Source organism: Geotrypetes seraphini, chromosome 6 (assembly GCF_902459505.1).
Source record: "Geotrypetes seraphini chromosome 6, aGeoSer1.1, whole genome shotgun sequence".
In the NCBI taxonomy this organism is placed as follows: Eukaryota; Metazoa; Chordata; class Amphibia; order Gymnophiona; family Dermophiidae; genus Geotrypetes; species Geotrypetes seraphini.
The window spans coordinates 157,688,459-157,707,962 of NC_047089.1; the positions used below are offsets into that span (position 1 = coordinate 157,688,459).

At 41.9% G+C, this 19,504-nt stretch overlaps 1 protein-coding gene across 1 annotated transcript in view; it reads left to right on the forward strand.

The window, feature by feature from the left end:
• The window catches only part of RASA3 (RAS p21 protein activator 3), a 501,637-nt gene that overhangs the window by 326,183 nt on the left and 155,950 nt on the right, over positions 1-19,504 (forward strand). Inside the window, exon 6 of the mRNA XM_033949099.1 lies at positions 9,524-9,604. Coding sequence (XP_033804990.1) covers positions 9,524-9,604 — 81 coding nt within the window. The remainder of the gene's footprint in view (positions 1-9,523; positions 9,605-19,504) is intronic.

The window sequence follows — 19,504 nt, forward strand, 5'->3', positions numbered from 1 at the left end:
CAAGTTTAGAAAGAAGGGACCCAGGCCATACTTTTGTAACACCGCAAAAAGGTAGTCCCACCGCACCCTGTCAAAGGCCTTCTCTGCGTCAAAGCTGATAAGCAAGGAGGGGCTACCCTCCACCGCTGCCCGCTCTAAAGCCAGCAAAATATGCCGAATGTTCTTGGCCACTGGGCGATCTCGGACAAAGCCCACCTGAGACTCAGAAATCACTGATGGTAACACCCGAGCCTGGCGAGTCGCAAGAATTTTCGCCATAAGCTTAGCCTCATAGTTCAGCAGAGAGATGGGCCGATAGAAATCAGGATAGTCTTGGCTGAAACCATTAGCTTCTGAAAATTGTGATTTAACACCATACTAGCCTCAATACTGGTATATGTCAAACTAATGGAAGGCCTCGTAGCAAAACTTCTCACCGAATACTTAAAAACCCACAACATTCTTCACCCCTCACAATCAGGCTTCAGAGGCAACTACAGTACAGAAACACTACTAGTCTCTCTCCTAGACACAGCCAAATAACACTTAAGCAAAGGCAAAAAAATGCTACTCATACAACTCGATCTCACAGCGGCATTTGACCTAGTAGATCCCAACATCCTACTACAAACACTGGAGGCAATAGGAATCACAGGCAAAGTCTACAGTTGGTTTGAAGGATTCCTCTGCTCAAGAAGATAAAGAGTAAAAGCAAACAATGAACAATCAGAATCCTGGAACAACCCTTACGGAGTCCCCCAAGGCTCCCTACTATCACCAACACTCTTCAACCTTTACATGCTTAGACAAACAAGGCATAACGTCAAACACTACGCAGACAATATCACCATCCTCCTGTCTTTCGACCAATCCACCCCCAACACAACGAACAAACTACACATTGCACTAGAAACAGTGTCAAAATGGATGAGAGACCACAAATTAAAACTGAACCAAGACAAAACTAAATTCTTACTTCTAGAAAGAAACAAAACCCCAACCAAAACAAACCTAGAAATAAACTCCATCACATATCCCTTACAACCCAACCTAAAACTGCTGTGAATTATGATAGACAAAGGCTGCACTATGCAACTTCAAATCAAGAAAACGGTTCAGAAGGTATTCGCAACCATGCGCAACTTAAGATAAGTCCAAAAATACTTCAGCAACGAACGAACAATTCAAATTCATAGTACAAGCGCTAATCCTAGGACTCCTGGACTACTGTAATATACTTTACCTGTCATGCCCCACCAACATGCTAAAACAATTACAAACAGTCCAAAATACAGCCCTAGAACTAATATACTCACTGAAAAAATACGACCACGTTACCTCAGCTCTCCAAGACTCACACTGGCTCCCAGTACAAGCACGCATACAACACAAATTCTACTGCACCGTATTCAAAGCCCTAAATGGAAATGGACCAAGCTATCTGAACAACCGCCTAATCAGGAAAAACACATCCAGACCAAGGAGAACTCAAGCACACTTTATCCACCCCTAAACTAAACTAAACTAAACCTTAGGTTTGTATACCGCACCATCTCCGCAAGCGCAGAGCTCGGCACGGTTTACAGAGGTTGAGAGGAAAGGAACTACAAAGAAGGGATATAGGAGAGGGACAGGGTACTAGAGAACGGGAGGTGATTAGATTTTTGAAAAGAGCCAAGTTTTCAGGTGTTTGCGGAAGGATTGGAAGGAGCTAGAATTTCTGAGCGGGGATGAGACGTTGTTCCAGAGTTCTATGATTCTAAAAGGGAGGGATGTTCCACGTTTTCCTGCGCGGGATATACCTTTTATAGATGGGAAAGATAGTTTCAGTTTTTGGGAGGATCTAGTAGAGAGCGGGTTTGAGGAATTCCAAAGAAGTGGGATAACGGGAGGAAGGACGCCATGTAGAATCTTGAAGGCTATGCAGGCACATTTATAGAGGACTCTGGAGTATACTGGGAGCCAGTGAAGCTTGGAGAGGAGTGGGGAGACGTGGTCGAATCAAAGGCATGGAAAGCAAAAAAATATATGACGGTCTACAAGCCACCAGAGCAGCAAAAATAGACTACCACCTCTCAAATCTGTTGACCACGACGCCAACTACAAAACATTCAGGAAAGAACTGAAAACCATACTATTCAAGAAATTTGTCAAATGATCTAACCCAGGGATCTCAAAGTCCCTCCTTGAGGGCCGCAATCCAGCCAGGTTTTCAGGATTTCCCTAATGAATATGCATTGAAAGCAGTGCATGCACATAGATCTCATGCATATTCATTGGGGAAATCCTGAAAACCTGACTGGATTGCGGCCCTCAAGGAGGGACTTTGAGACTCCTGATCTAAACAAACCGTATCGATCATTCCCAGATCCTGACGCATACTATAGCTATCAACCTTGTAATCTCCCTGGGAATGTCCAGGCTAATTTCTTGTTGTAAACCGCCTAGAACTGAAAGGTATTGGCGGGATAGAAGACATCAGTGTAATGTATAAACTAATGTAGCATTAATATGCTAAGACAGATTACTTGGGGAATTTATATAGGGTATAATTAGTTCTTAATGAACTGTATTTGTAATATGCTTACAGAATGCTGTTCTATGTTATAGGTTTAGATCTCCTAGGATTAGGTTGTAGGGTGTTGTTAGTGAGTTTCGGTATATGAAGTCTTAAAACTCAGGTTTTGCTGTGTTCCAGTTCCCTGGTGTTATGTAGCAGAGCATTCAGCTTATGGATCCTTTTAGTGTGGTGCCTGAAAGTTGGCAAGCTAGTAGGTCCATGTAAGGAGAGGATGTTTTGTCTAGTATGTTTCGTTTTAGGGATTTTCTGACTAAGATGGCTAGACCTCACCCTCTTTTGTTTTCTCTGCAGACCACTGTTATTTTGTATCCTTTTGGGCAGACTTCTGTTATTCTGGGGTCTAGGTCTGATGTTAGCCAGGTTTCTGTGAGGAAGAAGCAGTCTAAATTCTCATTTTCTATCCAGTCTTTTATGTGTTCTGTCTTTGGACCTAAGGCTCTGATGTTTAAGCAGGCACATGTAAGTGTGGTGTACTCTATTTGTGTACTGGTTGTTGTATTGGGTAGATGAGTGATCTTGAATGTGTGTATTTGGTTTGGTCTTGGGGGAGTTAGAAGGTCTTCTTCCCCAAGTTGGTGTGATGGTATGTTGTATATAGGTTTGGCAGTTGGTATTTATGTTCCCTGTGATTCTCCCGGCTGGGTGGTGATTTCTGTAATTAGTTGAGATAATAGGTATTGGGTAGATGTAGTTTTCTGCCATCTTCCAGTAGGTAAGGAGCAGGAATAAGAGTATGACAGTTTGCATTCGTTTTTGTGGTAATGGATTCATCTTGAAAGATAGGGGTTGTTGGTGGGATATATGTGTGATCAGCGTGGCAGTTGGGCTAAGATTTTGTTGAGGAAGGAAGGATAAAATGGAGGGCTGCTTCCTTCTTCTTCTGCTGGTTAGGGTGTTGAAGTGGGATTCACTGGTCTCTGCAGGAATCAAGGCGGAGCTGGGTATCTTGGGACAAGCTTGCGAAGCAATGACTGGGTGTGGATGCTGTGATTTGGACTGGGTTGTCAAATGGTTATGTAGTCTCAGCAGGAGGAGGTTTGGTCACTTCGCAAAGGCGCTTGCTAAGGCGAGCGCCTTTGACACATGCCTTAGACGGTGCGCAGAACGGCTGCGCGCCATTAGGTTTTGAGCCTTTTAACTGGCTTAGCGGCTGGAGCGTTGTTGCTTGGGCGGAGTGCTCTCCCACGCCCTGGGTCTTTAGTCGCTCCGGTCAGGAACATGGCAGAGACAAAGGAAAGGGGGTAAAACTTAAAAAAAACCAAACAGCAGTTGGTTTTCCATTTAGCCTTTTAACTGGCTCAGTAGCTGGAGCGTTGTCACTTGGGCAGAGTGCTCTCCCATGGGTCTTTAGTTGCTCCGGTCAAGAATATGGCAGAGCCAAAGGAAAGGGGGTAAAACTTTAAAAAAACCCAAAAAAAACCCCAGCAGTTGGTTTTTCGTTGAGCCTTTTAACTGGCTCAGTGGCTGGAACGTTGTCACTTGGGCGGAGTGCTCTCCTACGTCCTGGGTCTTTAGTTGCTCCAGTCGGGAAGATGGCAGTTGTTTCAAAAAGTTGACACCAGCTGAAAATGCTGCAAAATCAACTTGGAAGTGTCCACTCAATGCTGTTTCTTGTCAGCATTCAAACATTTGGGCATCCACTTGATTGACAGCTTCTGCATATCTAGCTGCTTTTAGATTATATACCCATCACATGATGGTAATGATGGATGGGGCAAGGAATTTTTATCTTTTGTAAAGCTACTGATTAATTATAAATGCTTGGTTGATTATCATTATTTGTATATAAATTGTATTGCACTTTTTGTTGGCATTAAAAACAAAGTAAAAAAAAAAAAGATTATATATCCAACACATTCTCTGGATATCTGTAGTTTATCAGCAATTGTTTTAGCCAATATTCGCTGATCTGCCAAAATCAGATCATGGATGTGGTTGATAATTTCAGAAGTTGACACAGTTTGAGGCCTCCCAGACCTTGCTGCATCTTTGGTCTGGAAATCTCCATTCTGAAAGTTTGCACTAGTGCTGCCCGATTCAGAAAAAAAAATTTCGATTTGATTCAGTCTATTGAATCGATTATTCGATTTGATTTTCCTGCCCAATTGGGTGTTTTTATAAAACACCCTGGTGGGTTTATTTTATAGCCTCTTCACCCACTTTGCCTTCTTCTAACCACACTGGCGCTGTGGTGTAAACAAAATAAACAAAAAAGACTTTTCCTCTCTCTGTTAAATCCTAGCTTACGTTTGCGGTCTAACAAAAACTCTGGCAGGATACACTTTTCAAATCTGACATATTGTAATCACAAAACAGAAAATAAAATTATTTTTTCTACCTTTTGTTGTCTTGGTCCCAGGCTCTGGTTGTCTTCGGATAACTTGCTTGCCAGGGTCTACTTCTTTTCTTCTATCTCCGTGCTAACTATCAATCTTCTATATCTGTCCTCCCTTCCCCTTCCGTTTCCCTTCCCTCCCCTGGAGGTCTGGCATCTTTCCTTTTTTTCATCTCCAACCACAGATTCATCTTTTCTCAACTACCCTTTCATCCAACATCTCTCCCTCCTTCCCCACCACCCCAGGGTCCACCATCTCTCCCTTTCTGTTCCCAACTACCCTCCTATCCAGTATCTCTATCCCCCCCTCCACACCATTCCTTGTGTCCAACTTCTCTCCCTTTCTGTTCCTTCCCTCCCTAAATCCCATTATCCATCATCCACTCCTCTGTTTGTAGACTCATTATTTCTTCCCCCCAAAGTACGGCATATGCACATATCTTTGAACCCTCCTTCCCTCCCTCCTTCCGTGTACTTCTACACCAGGACCCCCTCCCCTAAAGGTCTGTCCTCCCCTGAAGGTCTGTCCACCCCTGAAGGTCTACACCCCACCCCTGAAGGACTATACCTCCCCCCCGAAGGACTGTGTGTTCCCCTCTCGTACCCGCGTCTCCCTGTACCTGATTGTAGCCTGCAGAAAGGATCGTGGGTACTTTAGCGATCCTTGCAGGTTGCCATAGGCCTCAGGAGCTGTCGTCCTTCTGCCACGGACCCGCCCCTCCTCTGATGTCATTTCTCAAATATTTAAAATCATGTGCTGTCCTTCACAACAGTAAAGATCTCATTTATGAATTGTTCAGAATATTCCACCAGAGGGGAAAATCAAGATGACTTCTGCTTATGAAGATATGGTAAGAAGTTCTCCATCAGGGCACCTGATCAGTTACACCCCTCCCCCGATCCAGCAGGGGAGAACACTTTAAAAGAAGCGGTGCTAACGGCTCACCGAGACCAGCAGCAGTATTGGGAGCCTCTCTCCAGCAGGGCACCTGGTCACAGTTCCACCGCATGTAGATCTTCATATTAATATTGAAGAGTGTCAGCTCAGGAGTGGCGTGTGAGCACCGCTCCGCCTCTCCCATGACCCAGCAGGAAAAAAAAAAAAAGATTGCTTTCAAGCAGCGGGCTGACATCTTTTCGCCAGCCCACTCAGGAGAGGAGTGCGATCAGCGCTCCGCCTCTCCCATGACCTAACAGGGAGAAAAAGATTTAATCTCCTCTCCCTGCTAGTAATGGGGAGGAGGTCGAGCTGGCTCAACCGACCTGCATGCCAGTCCAATGTAGTCCCTACGTTGCGGCGGCGTGGGCTGGCTCCCGCCTTCATCTGCCCTCAGCACGCCGTTGTTGCAGCTTGAATTCAACGGAGCTGGTCCTATGCTGGTTCGGGAGGGGACGAAGCAGTGCTCCCACACTCCTCTCCGCTAGTGGCTGGACATGAACACAAGGAGCTGAAAGCCAGAACTCTCCCATCCACCATGAAAAGAAACAGGACCCAATTCTTCAACTCTTAACCGCCACCATAGAACCATTCAGGCATCAGGCAACGGCTCCCTCAGCTGCCAGATCGGAGCAACTGTCAAACTGGAAATCGGTAGGTGAGCTCAAAAGAAGCAAACACTAACGAGACTGGAAGTCCCAAATGAAAACAGCAGAGACAGAACAAAAAATCAACAAAAAAGATATTTAAAATAAAAATCAACAAAGGCAAAATAAAACAAAAGCAGGACAAGGGAGACAGCACAGAAGATAACCTAACTGGCCGCCATCTTGTTGGAATATTCATTTCTATCTCTATCTCTACCTCTGTCTTTATATTTTTATCTTTACTTTTCATAAATTGTTTCTTCAGGTACTTTAGTTAGATTGTGAGCCTTTGGGACAGTTAGGGAATTTCCAAGTACCTATCTTATTTATTTTTATTTATTGTATCTTTAAATGCATCATTTTTGTAAACCGCTTAGAAACCTCACGGTTATTAGCGGTATATAAGAATTAAATTAAATTAAATCATTATCCTCAGGAATATCCTCAGGAATGGGGGAAAAGTGTAAGAGGGGAAGATTTGAGATTTCCCCTCTGAATTACAGCAAGCCTCTCCTTATCAACAGTCAACAAGTCCTCTCCTTATCAACAAGGCTTTCCTTATCAACAGTCAACAATTCCGGAGTTTCATACCTCCAAGTCCTGTTTACTGCGGACTAGTTGGGAGGCTTGAAGTGGCATCCCTTGGAGAACTTTATACTACTGCAGACTGTTCCTCCTCCACATGCAATGGTATCCCCACTCTGGACATAAGAGCCTGAAGCATCACAAGACAGCGATCCAGTTGCAAAGGAGAGCTGTCAGCTGGTAAGAGAGATACCAATAAGATCAGTGGTAGCTGGAGAAAAAGCTTCCAAGGAGATGCCTGGAATTTCAATGGCAGGATTATTGTGACCGGCCCAAGTATTGGGACAGAGGCAGAAGCCTTTGGTATTGGTTTCATCCAGACCAAATCCAGTTTTTGATAGAAGCTAAACAATCAGCTAGTATAGTTTGATAAGGTTTTTCCAAGGAGTTACTTTGGAATGAATAATGGTTTTGGACTTATCATCCTACAATGTTATTCCTAGGTTTCCTTTTCTTTTTCCTTATATTGCCTTTTGCTTCAAGAGATATTATTACCTTTGGTTTTCCCCTGTTAGTGGATTATGTAGTACAAGTTATATCCTTGGTATAGTGTTACTTTGTCTTTCCTTTTTGTATGGTGTGCTTTTCTTTCAAGTTATGCTTGTATAATATTGATAAATATAAATTTAAAAAGAATATTCCACCAGAAACATTACTTAAGTGGATTTGTCCTCTTTCCATTCATTTAAAATTGTCTTGAGTGCTAAAAAAGAGAAGAAATCCCCACCATAGGAGAGCCAGATCTTTGAAATCTAAGAGACATTTTTATTAATGAAGTAACAATTACCACTCTAGCATGACAGTGCACACTAATTTAGATGCTAACTTCATACCCAAAAGAGTGCCAGAAGGACACCTAAGCGCTATCCTATATAGTGACACCTAACATAAAGGGTCCTTTTACTAAAGCCATGGCAAAAGTGGCCTTAGTGTGCCCCACTTTCTTGGGTCTTTCCTGCGTGCTAAGGTCACTTGTGCTGTGGATTAAAAATAGCACATTTTCCATTTTCAGAATTAACGGTCACACATTAATTTTGCCATTTGTGTGCAGCCATTAAAAAGAATTGCTATGTGAGCCTCTACCACCATTTACTTTGAAAGCAGTAAGGACCTCTGCACTAATCAATTAGTGAGTATCAATGTCTCGCACGCTGATTAGCGTTGTCACACCTACTCTCTACTTCCTAACACACCCCTGTAAAGGAAAAAAAAAATTATCCAAGAACAAGCAGGCATAATATTCTCACATGTGGGTGATGTCATCCACAGTACCTGGCACAGACACTGCCAAGTGCACGGTCACTTTAAATCTTTAGGCAGTGCCCACACTGATCATGTGCCGGTGCCTTCCTATCCAATGATGGCAATTCTTAAAGTCTTATCATTTTCTACATTGTATAAATCACGATATGTCAAGTACCCAGTAAATATTATTTTTATCCATGATATAAAAAGAAACATGCCAAGGCTGAAATTTGACTTGCCTGTGGGTTTACCATAATGTCCTTAAATCAAAATCTGTTTTCCTGTATGTTAATCTTTTTGATTTTTGGAGGGGGGTGGGAGTGGGCTAGAAAGACAAAAAAGTGATTATCCAAATGTTGAGAGAAATGTAAGATGCTGCAGACAGCAGCTATTAAAAATAAAATAGATTACTGGTGTTTTGGGAGAAATTAAATCAATTAGCAGCACGTGTCAATACAAGAATCATTTAGTCATAAACAAATCAGTTTCAGTTAGCTCTCTCAGGGTCAAATCAAGTTCACTTTCCTGTGTGAGCTTCTGATGAATCAGAAGATAAAAGCAACAGTGATAATTAATGCAGCTGAGTCAATTTAATAGTTGCTGTGACTGTGAGGAGCATGTGAGAGTCTCTCTCAAAATATTTGGCTGGGATTTCTTTTTTATTTTTTTCATTTGAAGGATACAAATAATAGAAAATCAAACTGAAACTTCAGGATGGTTGTTTCATTACTATTAGCATGCCTGTGTGAGAAGTCCACAAATGTGCCTATTTTAAGCCTATTTTCTTAGGACACCATATGCACTTATATGGACTTATAAAATAAGCACAGAATATGAGTTAGATTAGGAAATTTCTTCTTAAAAAGCAAGGATAGATGAAGAATCTTTTGCCACTTTTTTTTTTTTTTTTTTGGGGGGGCAAACACAAGACTAAAGCACTTGGAGCAGAAACAGGCATCTGATGAGCTTGGAGATGATTTTCCTTCTATAAAAGTAGTTAAGAGCAAGTATTTATAGGGAATAGAAACAAGTTAAACACAAGCAAACAATGTACTTACTGCCTTATATAAATTTAATCTGAAGATGAAAATTATTGGAATAAAATGAGTAACTTTTATGGATATTTTTTCTTTCTTTTGACTTAAAAATTCAACATACTTCAGTTTGTGGGGATTTTTTTTCCATAACTGTCTCATTTTCCCTGTTTTGTTTAGAGTTTTAGGATGCCAAGAACTGCCAATTGTGAATGGACAGTGTGATCCATATGCCACAGTAACATTATCAGGACCCTCCAGGCAAGTATTACAAAGAGGTGCACTAAAAGTAGTACTTGATTTTGAAGGATAATGAGGGGTAATGTGTCTTTGTTAGGGCTAGTAAAGGTATGCCTGTAGAAATACTGATACAGAATTGTCAAAACATTTATAGCAATCTAATCTAATCTAATACGCAATTTATTAATCACACTTCACCAAAAAGGTTCAAGGCGATTTACATTGAAAGAGGCCGTAAAATCTATGGGAAAAAAACAAAAACAATCAATAATTAAAATATCATAACATGTATATTACAACAAGTCATATAAAAAAAGTTTTTGAAGTTTTATGAAACCTTAAGTGATTAATATCAGTCCTAATATAAACAGGTAGATTATTCCAAATTGTAATGGCAGTATAAGCAAAAGAAGAGTTGAGCTGTCATTTATACTGTACTTCTCTAATCTGTGGAAAATGTAATAATAAAGTACTACATAATCTGGTAGAAGAATAATGCAAATGAGATAAAAACAAAATCAGATTATCTGAAGAGTCAGTCTGTAATATACGCTGAACTATGCAAGCTGATTTAAACTTAATTCGCCTTTCAACTTTCATATCTTTTTAGACCAAAAATTAATCTTACCACAATATTCTGGAGTAACTGCAATTTTTTGATCGGTTTTGATGTTAAGTCCAAATATAAAGAATTGCAGTAATCGAATTGAGGTAACACTAACATCTGAACCAACAGTGCAAAATGATAATCAAAAAAGCACAACTTCACAAGCCTAAAGGCCTGTTTTACAAAGCCGCGTTAGCAGCTGCGCTGCGCTAAAGGCCCTGAAGCCCATAGAGATTTAAAGGGCTTCGGGGCTGTTGCTGCGCAGCAGCCGCTAGCGCAGCTTTGTAAAAGAGGCCGTAAGTTTCGTCATAATATTTAAAATCTTCCTCCATAAATTAGAAATGTTATCTTCAAATGTAATAAAAGAGTCTAATAGAATACCCAAGCGGAAATCAACGCACTGGAATGTGAAATTAAAAACAAGGAGCTAGATAATATCTGTACTGTATATCTTGTATATTTTGTTAATTACCATATAAAATCAATAAAAATACTTGAACTAAAAGAATACCCAAAACTTTAGACGTTTTATCTACTTGCAGGGTAGTACCTGATTGTAGAGTATGAAATGAAGGAACAGAAGATAGTGAATTGTGAAATCAAATAACTTTCGTCTGTCTTGCATTCAGTTTCAACTTATTAGTAGAAGCCCAATTTACAATTCTATTCATGCAATCAGTGATCTTAGCTGAAATGGCCTCCTTGTTTGAACTTAATGGAATTAATTTAAAAAAATATCATCAACATAGGATAACATACAAACTTCGGCTGACAAATGTACTTTTTGCAGAGTACTCATAAAGACATATTAAAAGCATAGTAGAAATAGAAGAGCCTTGTGGCACTTCACAGAAAGAAGCCCAGCTCCTAGAAAAAGTTCCATCCTTAGGGGAACCCCAGCTAGTCAGGATCAACAATAAATATTCCTGAGATTGATTTGCTTACACTACCTCCTTGCAATAATTTACCCCCCCCTCCTATATCAAGCTGTGTTGCCGAGCCACCCATAGGATTAGAATGGGTGACTCGGCATTGAGCTTGCACTGCTCAGCAGCACGGCTTAATAAAATGGAGGGTTAGTTTATACCAGGGGTGTCCAACCTGCGGCCCAAGGACCGCATGCGGCCTTGTGAAGTATTTTGTGCGGCCCCCGTCAAGGGCGATGCAGTGTTTTCCTCTGATGCCCCCGGGTGTTTACTGTCTTGCCAGCTCCCTCCTCTGTCTTGCTGCAGCGTTTGCGCATTTGTGCAGCCCCAGAAAATTTTTTTCGGCCAATGCGGCCCAGGGAAGCCAAAAGGTTAGACACCCCTGATTTATACAAACAATTCCCTTTCAAAGCAAATGTTTGAAACTAGTACTACTACTATTAATTATTTCTGTAGTGCTGCCAGATGCATGCAGCTCTGCACAGAGACTGAAACATACCTGATAATTGGGAAAAGTAAGAAAAAAAAGCAAAAACTAATGGAATGTGGGGTTTTTTTTTGCCAGTGTAGATCCTTGTGTAGGTGTGTGTGTATTGTATATGGTGTCATATCAGAGTGGATAAAAATCAGTAATTAAAATTACAAAAACAAACAAACCCAAAAACCCAGATTTTAAAAAATTTATATCAGATTATTTTAAATAAAATGCTTTTTTGAGAAAATATCTGTCTAAACTTCGTTTTCTATTAAGATACATTATAATCCAAAAGTTATTCATCAAGAAATAAGGATTAGTTTTTGGTAAGTGAATTCTAATAATCCATTCATAATATCATGGGCAATTTTCCTATGTAAAAAAATATCAGATACTTGGTTTTGCATTTCTCAAAACTGTGAATTTGTGTCTGCAGAGATAACATCTTCACAGCAAAAATCTTTCTGTAAAAAAACCGTGATTTAAATCAAGTCTTTCCGATTAGTGATTCAAGTTGTGATTTAATTTAAATCAAATCCACCCTATATCATATGAATGGTAGCATGTGAAAAAAGACTCAATAATGATGAAATCAAAATTAGATTATTTTAACTAGTTTTCCTCAACCAGCATGTGGGGTCCTTAAGAATCAATTTAGGAAACTGATTAAGGGGTCCTTTTATTAAGGTACGGTAAAGATTAGCGCATGCTAAATGCTAAGGCGCCCATAGAATATAATGGATGCCTTAACATTTAGCGCGCCTTAATAAAAGGACTCCTAAAAGAACCTAATTTTGATTTGAGCATTATTTAGTCTTTTTCACATGCTGCTTTGTATGTAAGACCCAGGCAGTTTTACTGCAATTATAGTGTACTAGTGTTTAAGCCCGTTACATTAACGGGTGCTAGAATATATGTCTGTCTGTCTTTCTTTCTTTCTGTGTCTCTCCCTGCCCCTGTCTCTCTCTTCCTTTCTTTCTTTCTCCCTCCCGCTGTCTGTCCTTCTTTCTTTCTGTGTCTCTCCCTGCCCCTGTCTCTCTGTTCCTTTCTTTCTTTCTCCCTCCCGCTGTCTGTCCTTTCTTTCTCTCTGGTACCCTGACTGTCTGTCTTTCTTTCTGTCTCTCTCCCTGCCCGCTGTCTTTCTGTGTGTCTGTCTTTCGTTCTAATGCGCTGCCTGCCTGCCTGTCTTTCTGTCTCTCCAAGGCTCCCTTCTGTCTCCCCTCCCCCAAAGCAAACCAAGATTGCTCCCAGCCCCCTTTCCCTCTCTGTCCCCTCCACTTCCCTGTGCAGCAGCAGCAGCATTTCCCTCCCACCCTTCCCTGTGCAGTAGCAGCATTTCCCGCCCTTCCCTGTGCAGCAGCAGCATTTCCCAGCCTTCCCTGTGCAGAAGCAGAATTTCCCCCTCCACACACACACTTCCCTGTGCAGCAGCAGCATTTCCCACCCTTCCCTGTGCAGAAGCAGCATTTACACACACACACACACTTCCCTGTGCAGCAGCAGCATTTCCCACCCTTCCCTGTCCAGAAGCAGCATTTCCCCCCCACACACACTTCCCTGTGCTGCAGCAGCATTTCCAACCCTTCCCTGTGCTGCAGCAGCATTTCCCACCCTTCCCTGTGCAGAAGCAGCATTTCACACCCTTCCATGTGCAGAAACAGCATTTCCCCCCCACACACACACTTCCCTGTGCAGCATCAGCATTTCCCACCCTTTCCTGTGCAGCAGCAGCATTTCCCACCCTTCCCTGTGCAGCAGCAGCATTTCACACCCTTCCCTGTGCAGAAGCAGCATTTCCCACCCTTACCTGTGCAGAAGCAGCATTTCACACCCTTCCCTGTGCAGAAACAGCATTTCCCCCCCACACACACACTTCCCTGTGCAGCATCAGCATTTCCCACCCTTTCCTGTGCAGCAGCAGCATTTCCCACCCTTCCCTGTGCAGCAGCAGCATTTCACACCCTTCCCTGTGCAGAAGCAGCATTTCCCACCCTTCCCTGTGCAGAAGCAGCATTTCCCCCCCCCCACACACACACTTCCCTGTGCAGCATCAGCATTTCCCACCCTTCCCTGTGCAGCAGCAGCATTTCCCACCCTTCCCTGTGCAGAAGCAGCATTTCCCTCCCACACACACACACTTCCCTGTGCAGCTTCAGCATTTCCCACCCTTCCCTGTTCAGCAGCAGCATTTCCCACCCTTCCCTGTGCAGAAGCAGCATTTCCCTCCCACACACACACTTCCCTGTGCAGCAGCAGCATTTCCCACCCTTCCCTGTGCAGAAGCAGCATTCCCCCCCCCCACACACACACAAACTTCCCTGTGCAGCAGCAGCATTTCCTACCCTTCCCTGTGCAGCAGCAGCATTTCCCACCCTTCCCTGTGCAAAAGCAGCATTCCCCCCAACACACAAACTTCCCTGTGCAGCAGCAGCATTTCCTACCCTTCCCTGTGCAGTAGCAACATTTCCCACCCTTCCCTGTGCAGAAGCAGCATTTCCCCCCCCCACACACAAACTTCCCTGTTCAGCAGCAGCATTTCCTACCCTTCCCTGTGCAGCAGTAGCATTTCCCACCCTTCCCTGTGCAGAAGCAGCTTTTCCCACCCTTCCCTGTGCAGAAGCAGCATTTCCCACACACACACACACACTTTCCTGTGCAGCAGCAGCATTTCCCACCCTTCCCTGTGCAGAAGCAGCATTTCCCTCCCCCCCACACACACACTTCCCTGTGCAGCAGCAGCATTTTCCACCCTTCCCTGTGGAGAAGCAGCATTTCCTGGCCTTCCATGTGCAGAAGCAGCATTTCCCCCCTACACACACACTTCCCTGTGCAGAAGCAGCATTTCCCACCTTCCCTGTGCAGCAGCAGCATTTCCCACCCTTCCCTGTGGAGAAGCAGCATTTCCTGGCCTTCCCTGTGCAGAAGCAGCATTTCCCACCCTTACCTGTGCAGAAGCAGCATTTCCCGGCTTTCCCTGTGCAGAAGCAGCATTTCCCACCCTTCCCTTTAAAGAAGCAGCATTTCCCCCCCCCCCACACACACACACTTCCCTGTGCAGCAGCAGCATTTCCCGGCTTTCCCTATGCAGCAGCAGCATTTCCCACCCTTCCCTGTGCTGAAACAGCATTTCCCCCCATACACACACACTTCCCTGTGCAGCAGCAGCATTTCCCACCCTTCCCTGTGGAGAAGCAGCATTTCCTGGCCTTCCCTGTGCAGAAGCAGCATATACCCCCTACACACACACTTCCCTGTGCAGCAGCAGCAGCATTTCCCCTCACTTCCCTGTGCAGCAGCAGCTTTTCCCACCCTTCCCTGTGCAGAAGCAGCATTTCTCGGCTTTCCCTGTGCAGAAGCAGCATTTCCCGCAGCCTCTTTCCCAGCCGCCGCGTTGAAATTCACAGAAAAGCGCTGGGCCGCGCTACCGCTGTCTTCGGCGTTTTCTATCCACTGCGGCCAACCCTAGCGGAAACAGGAAGTAGTCAGAGAGGGCAGGCCGCAGTGGACAGAAGACGGCGAGGCCAGCGGTAGCGCGGTGTTGCGCTTGTCTATGAATTTAAACGCAGTGGCTGGGAAGGGGGCTGCGAGAAGGTTTTGGCGGTGAGTGAGCCGGCGAGGTTTTGGCTGTGAGTGAGGGCGGGAAGGGGGAGTCGCCGGCTGTGCTGTGGCGCATGCACCTCAAGCCGCTGCCACAGATGGACACAGCACACATCAGGTCTTCACATCCTCCTAAGTGCGCATGCGCGCTTAGAGGATTATTATTATTGATAGCAGAATCCTAAAATTGAATGCCAGTAATCATGATCATTTTATAATAATAATAATAATAATAACAGCTTATATACCACAATACCGTGAAGTTCTATGCTGTAATTGAGTATCCTTGACTGAAAGTACTTCTTATTTGACCAAGTTTAACAATCTCATTAAATAAAATTATATTTTTAGTCTATCAAAGTTAAAAATGGCCTGGCCTGGTAGCTCAGTTCTACATCTTTGCACTGCAGTGTGAAAGTCTTCCTCTACCCAGCTTATGATCCTTAGGTCAACAGACTGGAGATGTTAGAGACATTCATAGACCCTATATGAGAGTCCCATCTGTTGCACCATAACAGTATCTGGTGGCCAGAATCAGCATGCCTGTGTACAGGGATCTAGAGGAAGACTAGTCAGTGGTGGTTAAAATACTCCAGTAATAAGGGGAGGTGGAAGAGGGTTAATAATAAAGAAATGTTTCAGCATTTCATTTTGCTTAGCTATTTTGGTGTAGAAATTTGCATATGGTTATCAGTGCTAACCAATGGCAGGGTAATGTTCAAAATACCCAATTCTAGTGCAATCTGTCTAGTAGTCCTGAATGCTAGGACTAAACCCGCATCTGAACCCGCAAGTTACTTGCAGAATTAAATCACTCGTCTTTCAACTTTGCCTCTCAGTAGACTTGCTCCTGCCCCCTCAGTTTTTCTTCTTCAAGCAAGTTGCTCAGATTTGTTTCTGATCTGCTCTGTGATTTTATTATTTTCGTGGGAGGCTCGTGCACAGAGGTTACTTCTTGTTAGGACCTCTGCCTGGGAGAAGACGCAGACTCAAGCTGCGGAAGTCTGCTGCTAGCAGGATCAGCCCTTGGGAGCACTTGTCTGTCCAGTCTGCTGTAATATTTTTGGAGCTCAGGGGGTTGTAAGATAGCTAAATCCAATAACCAGAGTGGTACCCTCTTTAAGCTCTGGCGTTCCTTGACCAATACCGACTTTAAAACTTTTATTATTGGAATGCACCAAACAGGATTTGTTGCTCAAAGACACTCTTCTAACAACACTAGGCTTGCATTGCATATGTTGAATTTGTCAAAAGCCTTAAATGATCCGGCTTTTTCTGTATCCCTCGATGCAGAAGAGGCCTTTGATCGTGTTGAATGGACCGTCATGTATCAAGCGTTGGAATGGTTTGCTATTGGTTCAGGATTTATACAAATGGTTCAAACATTGTATAGCTTCCCTGTGGCTAAATTGTATATTAATAATAATTTTTCAGAAGGTTTTAGATTACAGAGGGGAGTTAGACAAGGTTGTCCCTTGTCTCCTCTGCTTTTTGATATTGTATTGGAACCCTTGTTATTGGCTATTCAGCAAGCAGATGAGATTCAGGGTATTCCTCATAAAGATTGGGAATATAAGGTCTCGGCTTACGCAGATGATATATTGCTCTATTTGAGAAATCCTGAGCCAACCATTCCTAGCTTACTTAAAATGATTGAAAAATTTGGAAAATTTTCAGGTTACAAGATAAATTGGAGTAAATCAGAAATTCTTCCACTCAATGTCCATTGTACAAAAGGATTGTTTGACTCATTTCCCTTTCTTTGGAGGGAAGATGGAATAAAATATTTAGGCATTTGGATTAAAAATACGTTGGAGGAAACAATAAAAATAAATGAAAAATTGTTAATACAGAAGGTTACAGAATTGTGTGAGCAATGGAATCCTTTACATCTTTCATGGTGGGGGAGAATCCAAACTATAAGGATGATGATCTTGCCTATGGTTTGTTATCAGTTGGGTATGTTGCCGGTTTATTTTCAGGGGTCCTTTTATAAAAAGTTAAATAGTATTTTTATAAAATTTATTTGGCTGGGTAAAACTCCTAGAGTGGCCTTGGTATCTTTACAAAGACCAATTTCAGAGGGAGTGGTAAATTTTCCCAATTTTTATAGGTATCATCAAGCCTATATTTTACGCCAAGGTATAAATTGGGTCCTCCCAGAGCTCATGGAAAAACTTCCAGATTGGTTATGGCTAGAATGGCAACTCATGTCTCCATTACGCCTTTGTCATGTGCTCAGTATCAAAATGCCTAGTTATAGTAAAGATAATAGCATATTAGCTGATACATGGAAAACATTACGGTACGTAAGTAATTTAACAAATATTCCAATTCACAAATCTACAAATCAATCTATTTGGGTGAACTCCAAGATTCAAATTGGTGGAGAAAAACTTGTCTGGAAGCATTGGATGATAGCAGGAATACGTATATTAGAGGATGTTATTTCTAATGGTAAAATGCTTGAATTTTCACAGTTGCAACACAAATATGGCCTTACTAAATCAGAAAGTTTTAGATGGTTGCAACAGGCGGGGTTCCCTGACTGGAAAAACCTTAATAATCAATATAGTCTGGAGTTCCTATGTTTTCAGACAGACTTCTTGGGTCACCAGGCTGCTCAGTGGTATAAATTATTAATTGGACTTATTAAGAAAAAACCAAATACAGGTCTGAGAGACATTTGGAGCATTGAGATTAAGCATCAAATTAATGCGTCTCAATGGCCACGAATTTGGTCTTGGAGGATGAGATGTACAGTGTCGGCATCCATGAGACAAACTTGGTTTTTTCTGTTACATAGAGCTTTATGGACCCCTGTTTGTTTACAAATATTGGATAACTCTAAGTCTAATGAATGTTGGCACTGTCATCTCGAAGCAGGGACTTTAGATCATTTATTATTCTATTGTCCATTCATTATGAATTTTTGGAAATCAATTTGGGACCAAATTAACTGTTTATTCGATAACCCTGTGGCATTATCATATGATACTGTGCTGTTTGGTATGGCAATGAGAGCAAAAAGTCAGATATCTACAAATAATAACAAATTATTACTTATAATGACTGGGGTTGCCATTCAACAAATTACATATAATTGGAAAAATTGGAATAGATTAAATTATAATTTTTGGTGGAACTCCTTATGTCATATTTATAAAATGGAGAGACTTATTGCAATACAACAGGGTTGTTTCAGGAAATTTCAAGATATTTGGGAGCCATTAACAAAGTATTGTAATGATTAGAAAAATCTTGTTTCCCTTAAATTTACAAGTTCAATTATGGGGTGGGAGGGAGGGTATTTTTATTGTTACATGTTGTATAAGTATTGATTATATGATAGATAAGGGTGGGGAGGGGGGAGATAAGAGAATATTATATGTATCATTGTTGATTATTAAGTGATATATTTATGGTTATTTGTATGGATATGTTATCACACTTATTATAAGTTTAAAAATGAATAAAGATTTTTAAAAAAACAAAAAAAACTGATCACTCCTCATCTCCTTCTGCTGAAAATTTAGCCTACTCTTTTCAAGAAAAAATTTATCTTATTAGACAATCTTTTCCCACGAGCGAAATTGTGCCTCTCCCTACACATTTTAAACACTTTACAGAGGAAATACCAGCTGATCGTTACTGGTGTTCATTCACATCAGTATCTGAACTTCAAGTTTCTAGATTATGCGAAAGGGTGAGAAAGTGTAAATGTTCTTTGGATCGTTTCCCTTCTTATTTATTTCTTAATATCTCTTCTCAAGCTATAACGTGGCTTAACTGCCTTTCTGAATTTTACTTTGGAAAATGGATACTTTTCACATTCTATGAGACAAATAACTCTTACTCCTCTTTTAAAAAAAGCAGACTTAGACCCTACAATTCCTTCTCACTATCGCCCAATTGCTAACATACATTTATTGACAAAAATGTTAGAATCAATTGTAGCTGATCAACTTACTGACTAGAGAGATTTTCTTTACTTCAGTCATTTCAACATGGGTTTCGCTCTAATTTTAGTACTGAAACCCTATTGATTTCTTTTCTTTCAAAAATTCAACAAATCCGTCTTCAAAATAAATATTCTATTTTACTCCAGTTTGATTTATCTGCAGCATTCGATGTTGTCCATCATGGCATTCTCCTTCAGTTGCTTTCAGATATAGGTCTTCATCAGGCAGTTTTGGACTGGTTCTCTAAATTTCTTCAGTATCGTTCCTACTCAGTGAATGTTCTTGGTAATACTTCCAATTTCTGGCAGCCCCCCTGTGGGGTTCTTCAGGGTTCCCCACTTTCTTCAATTTTAT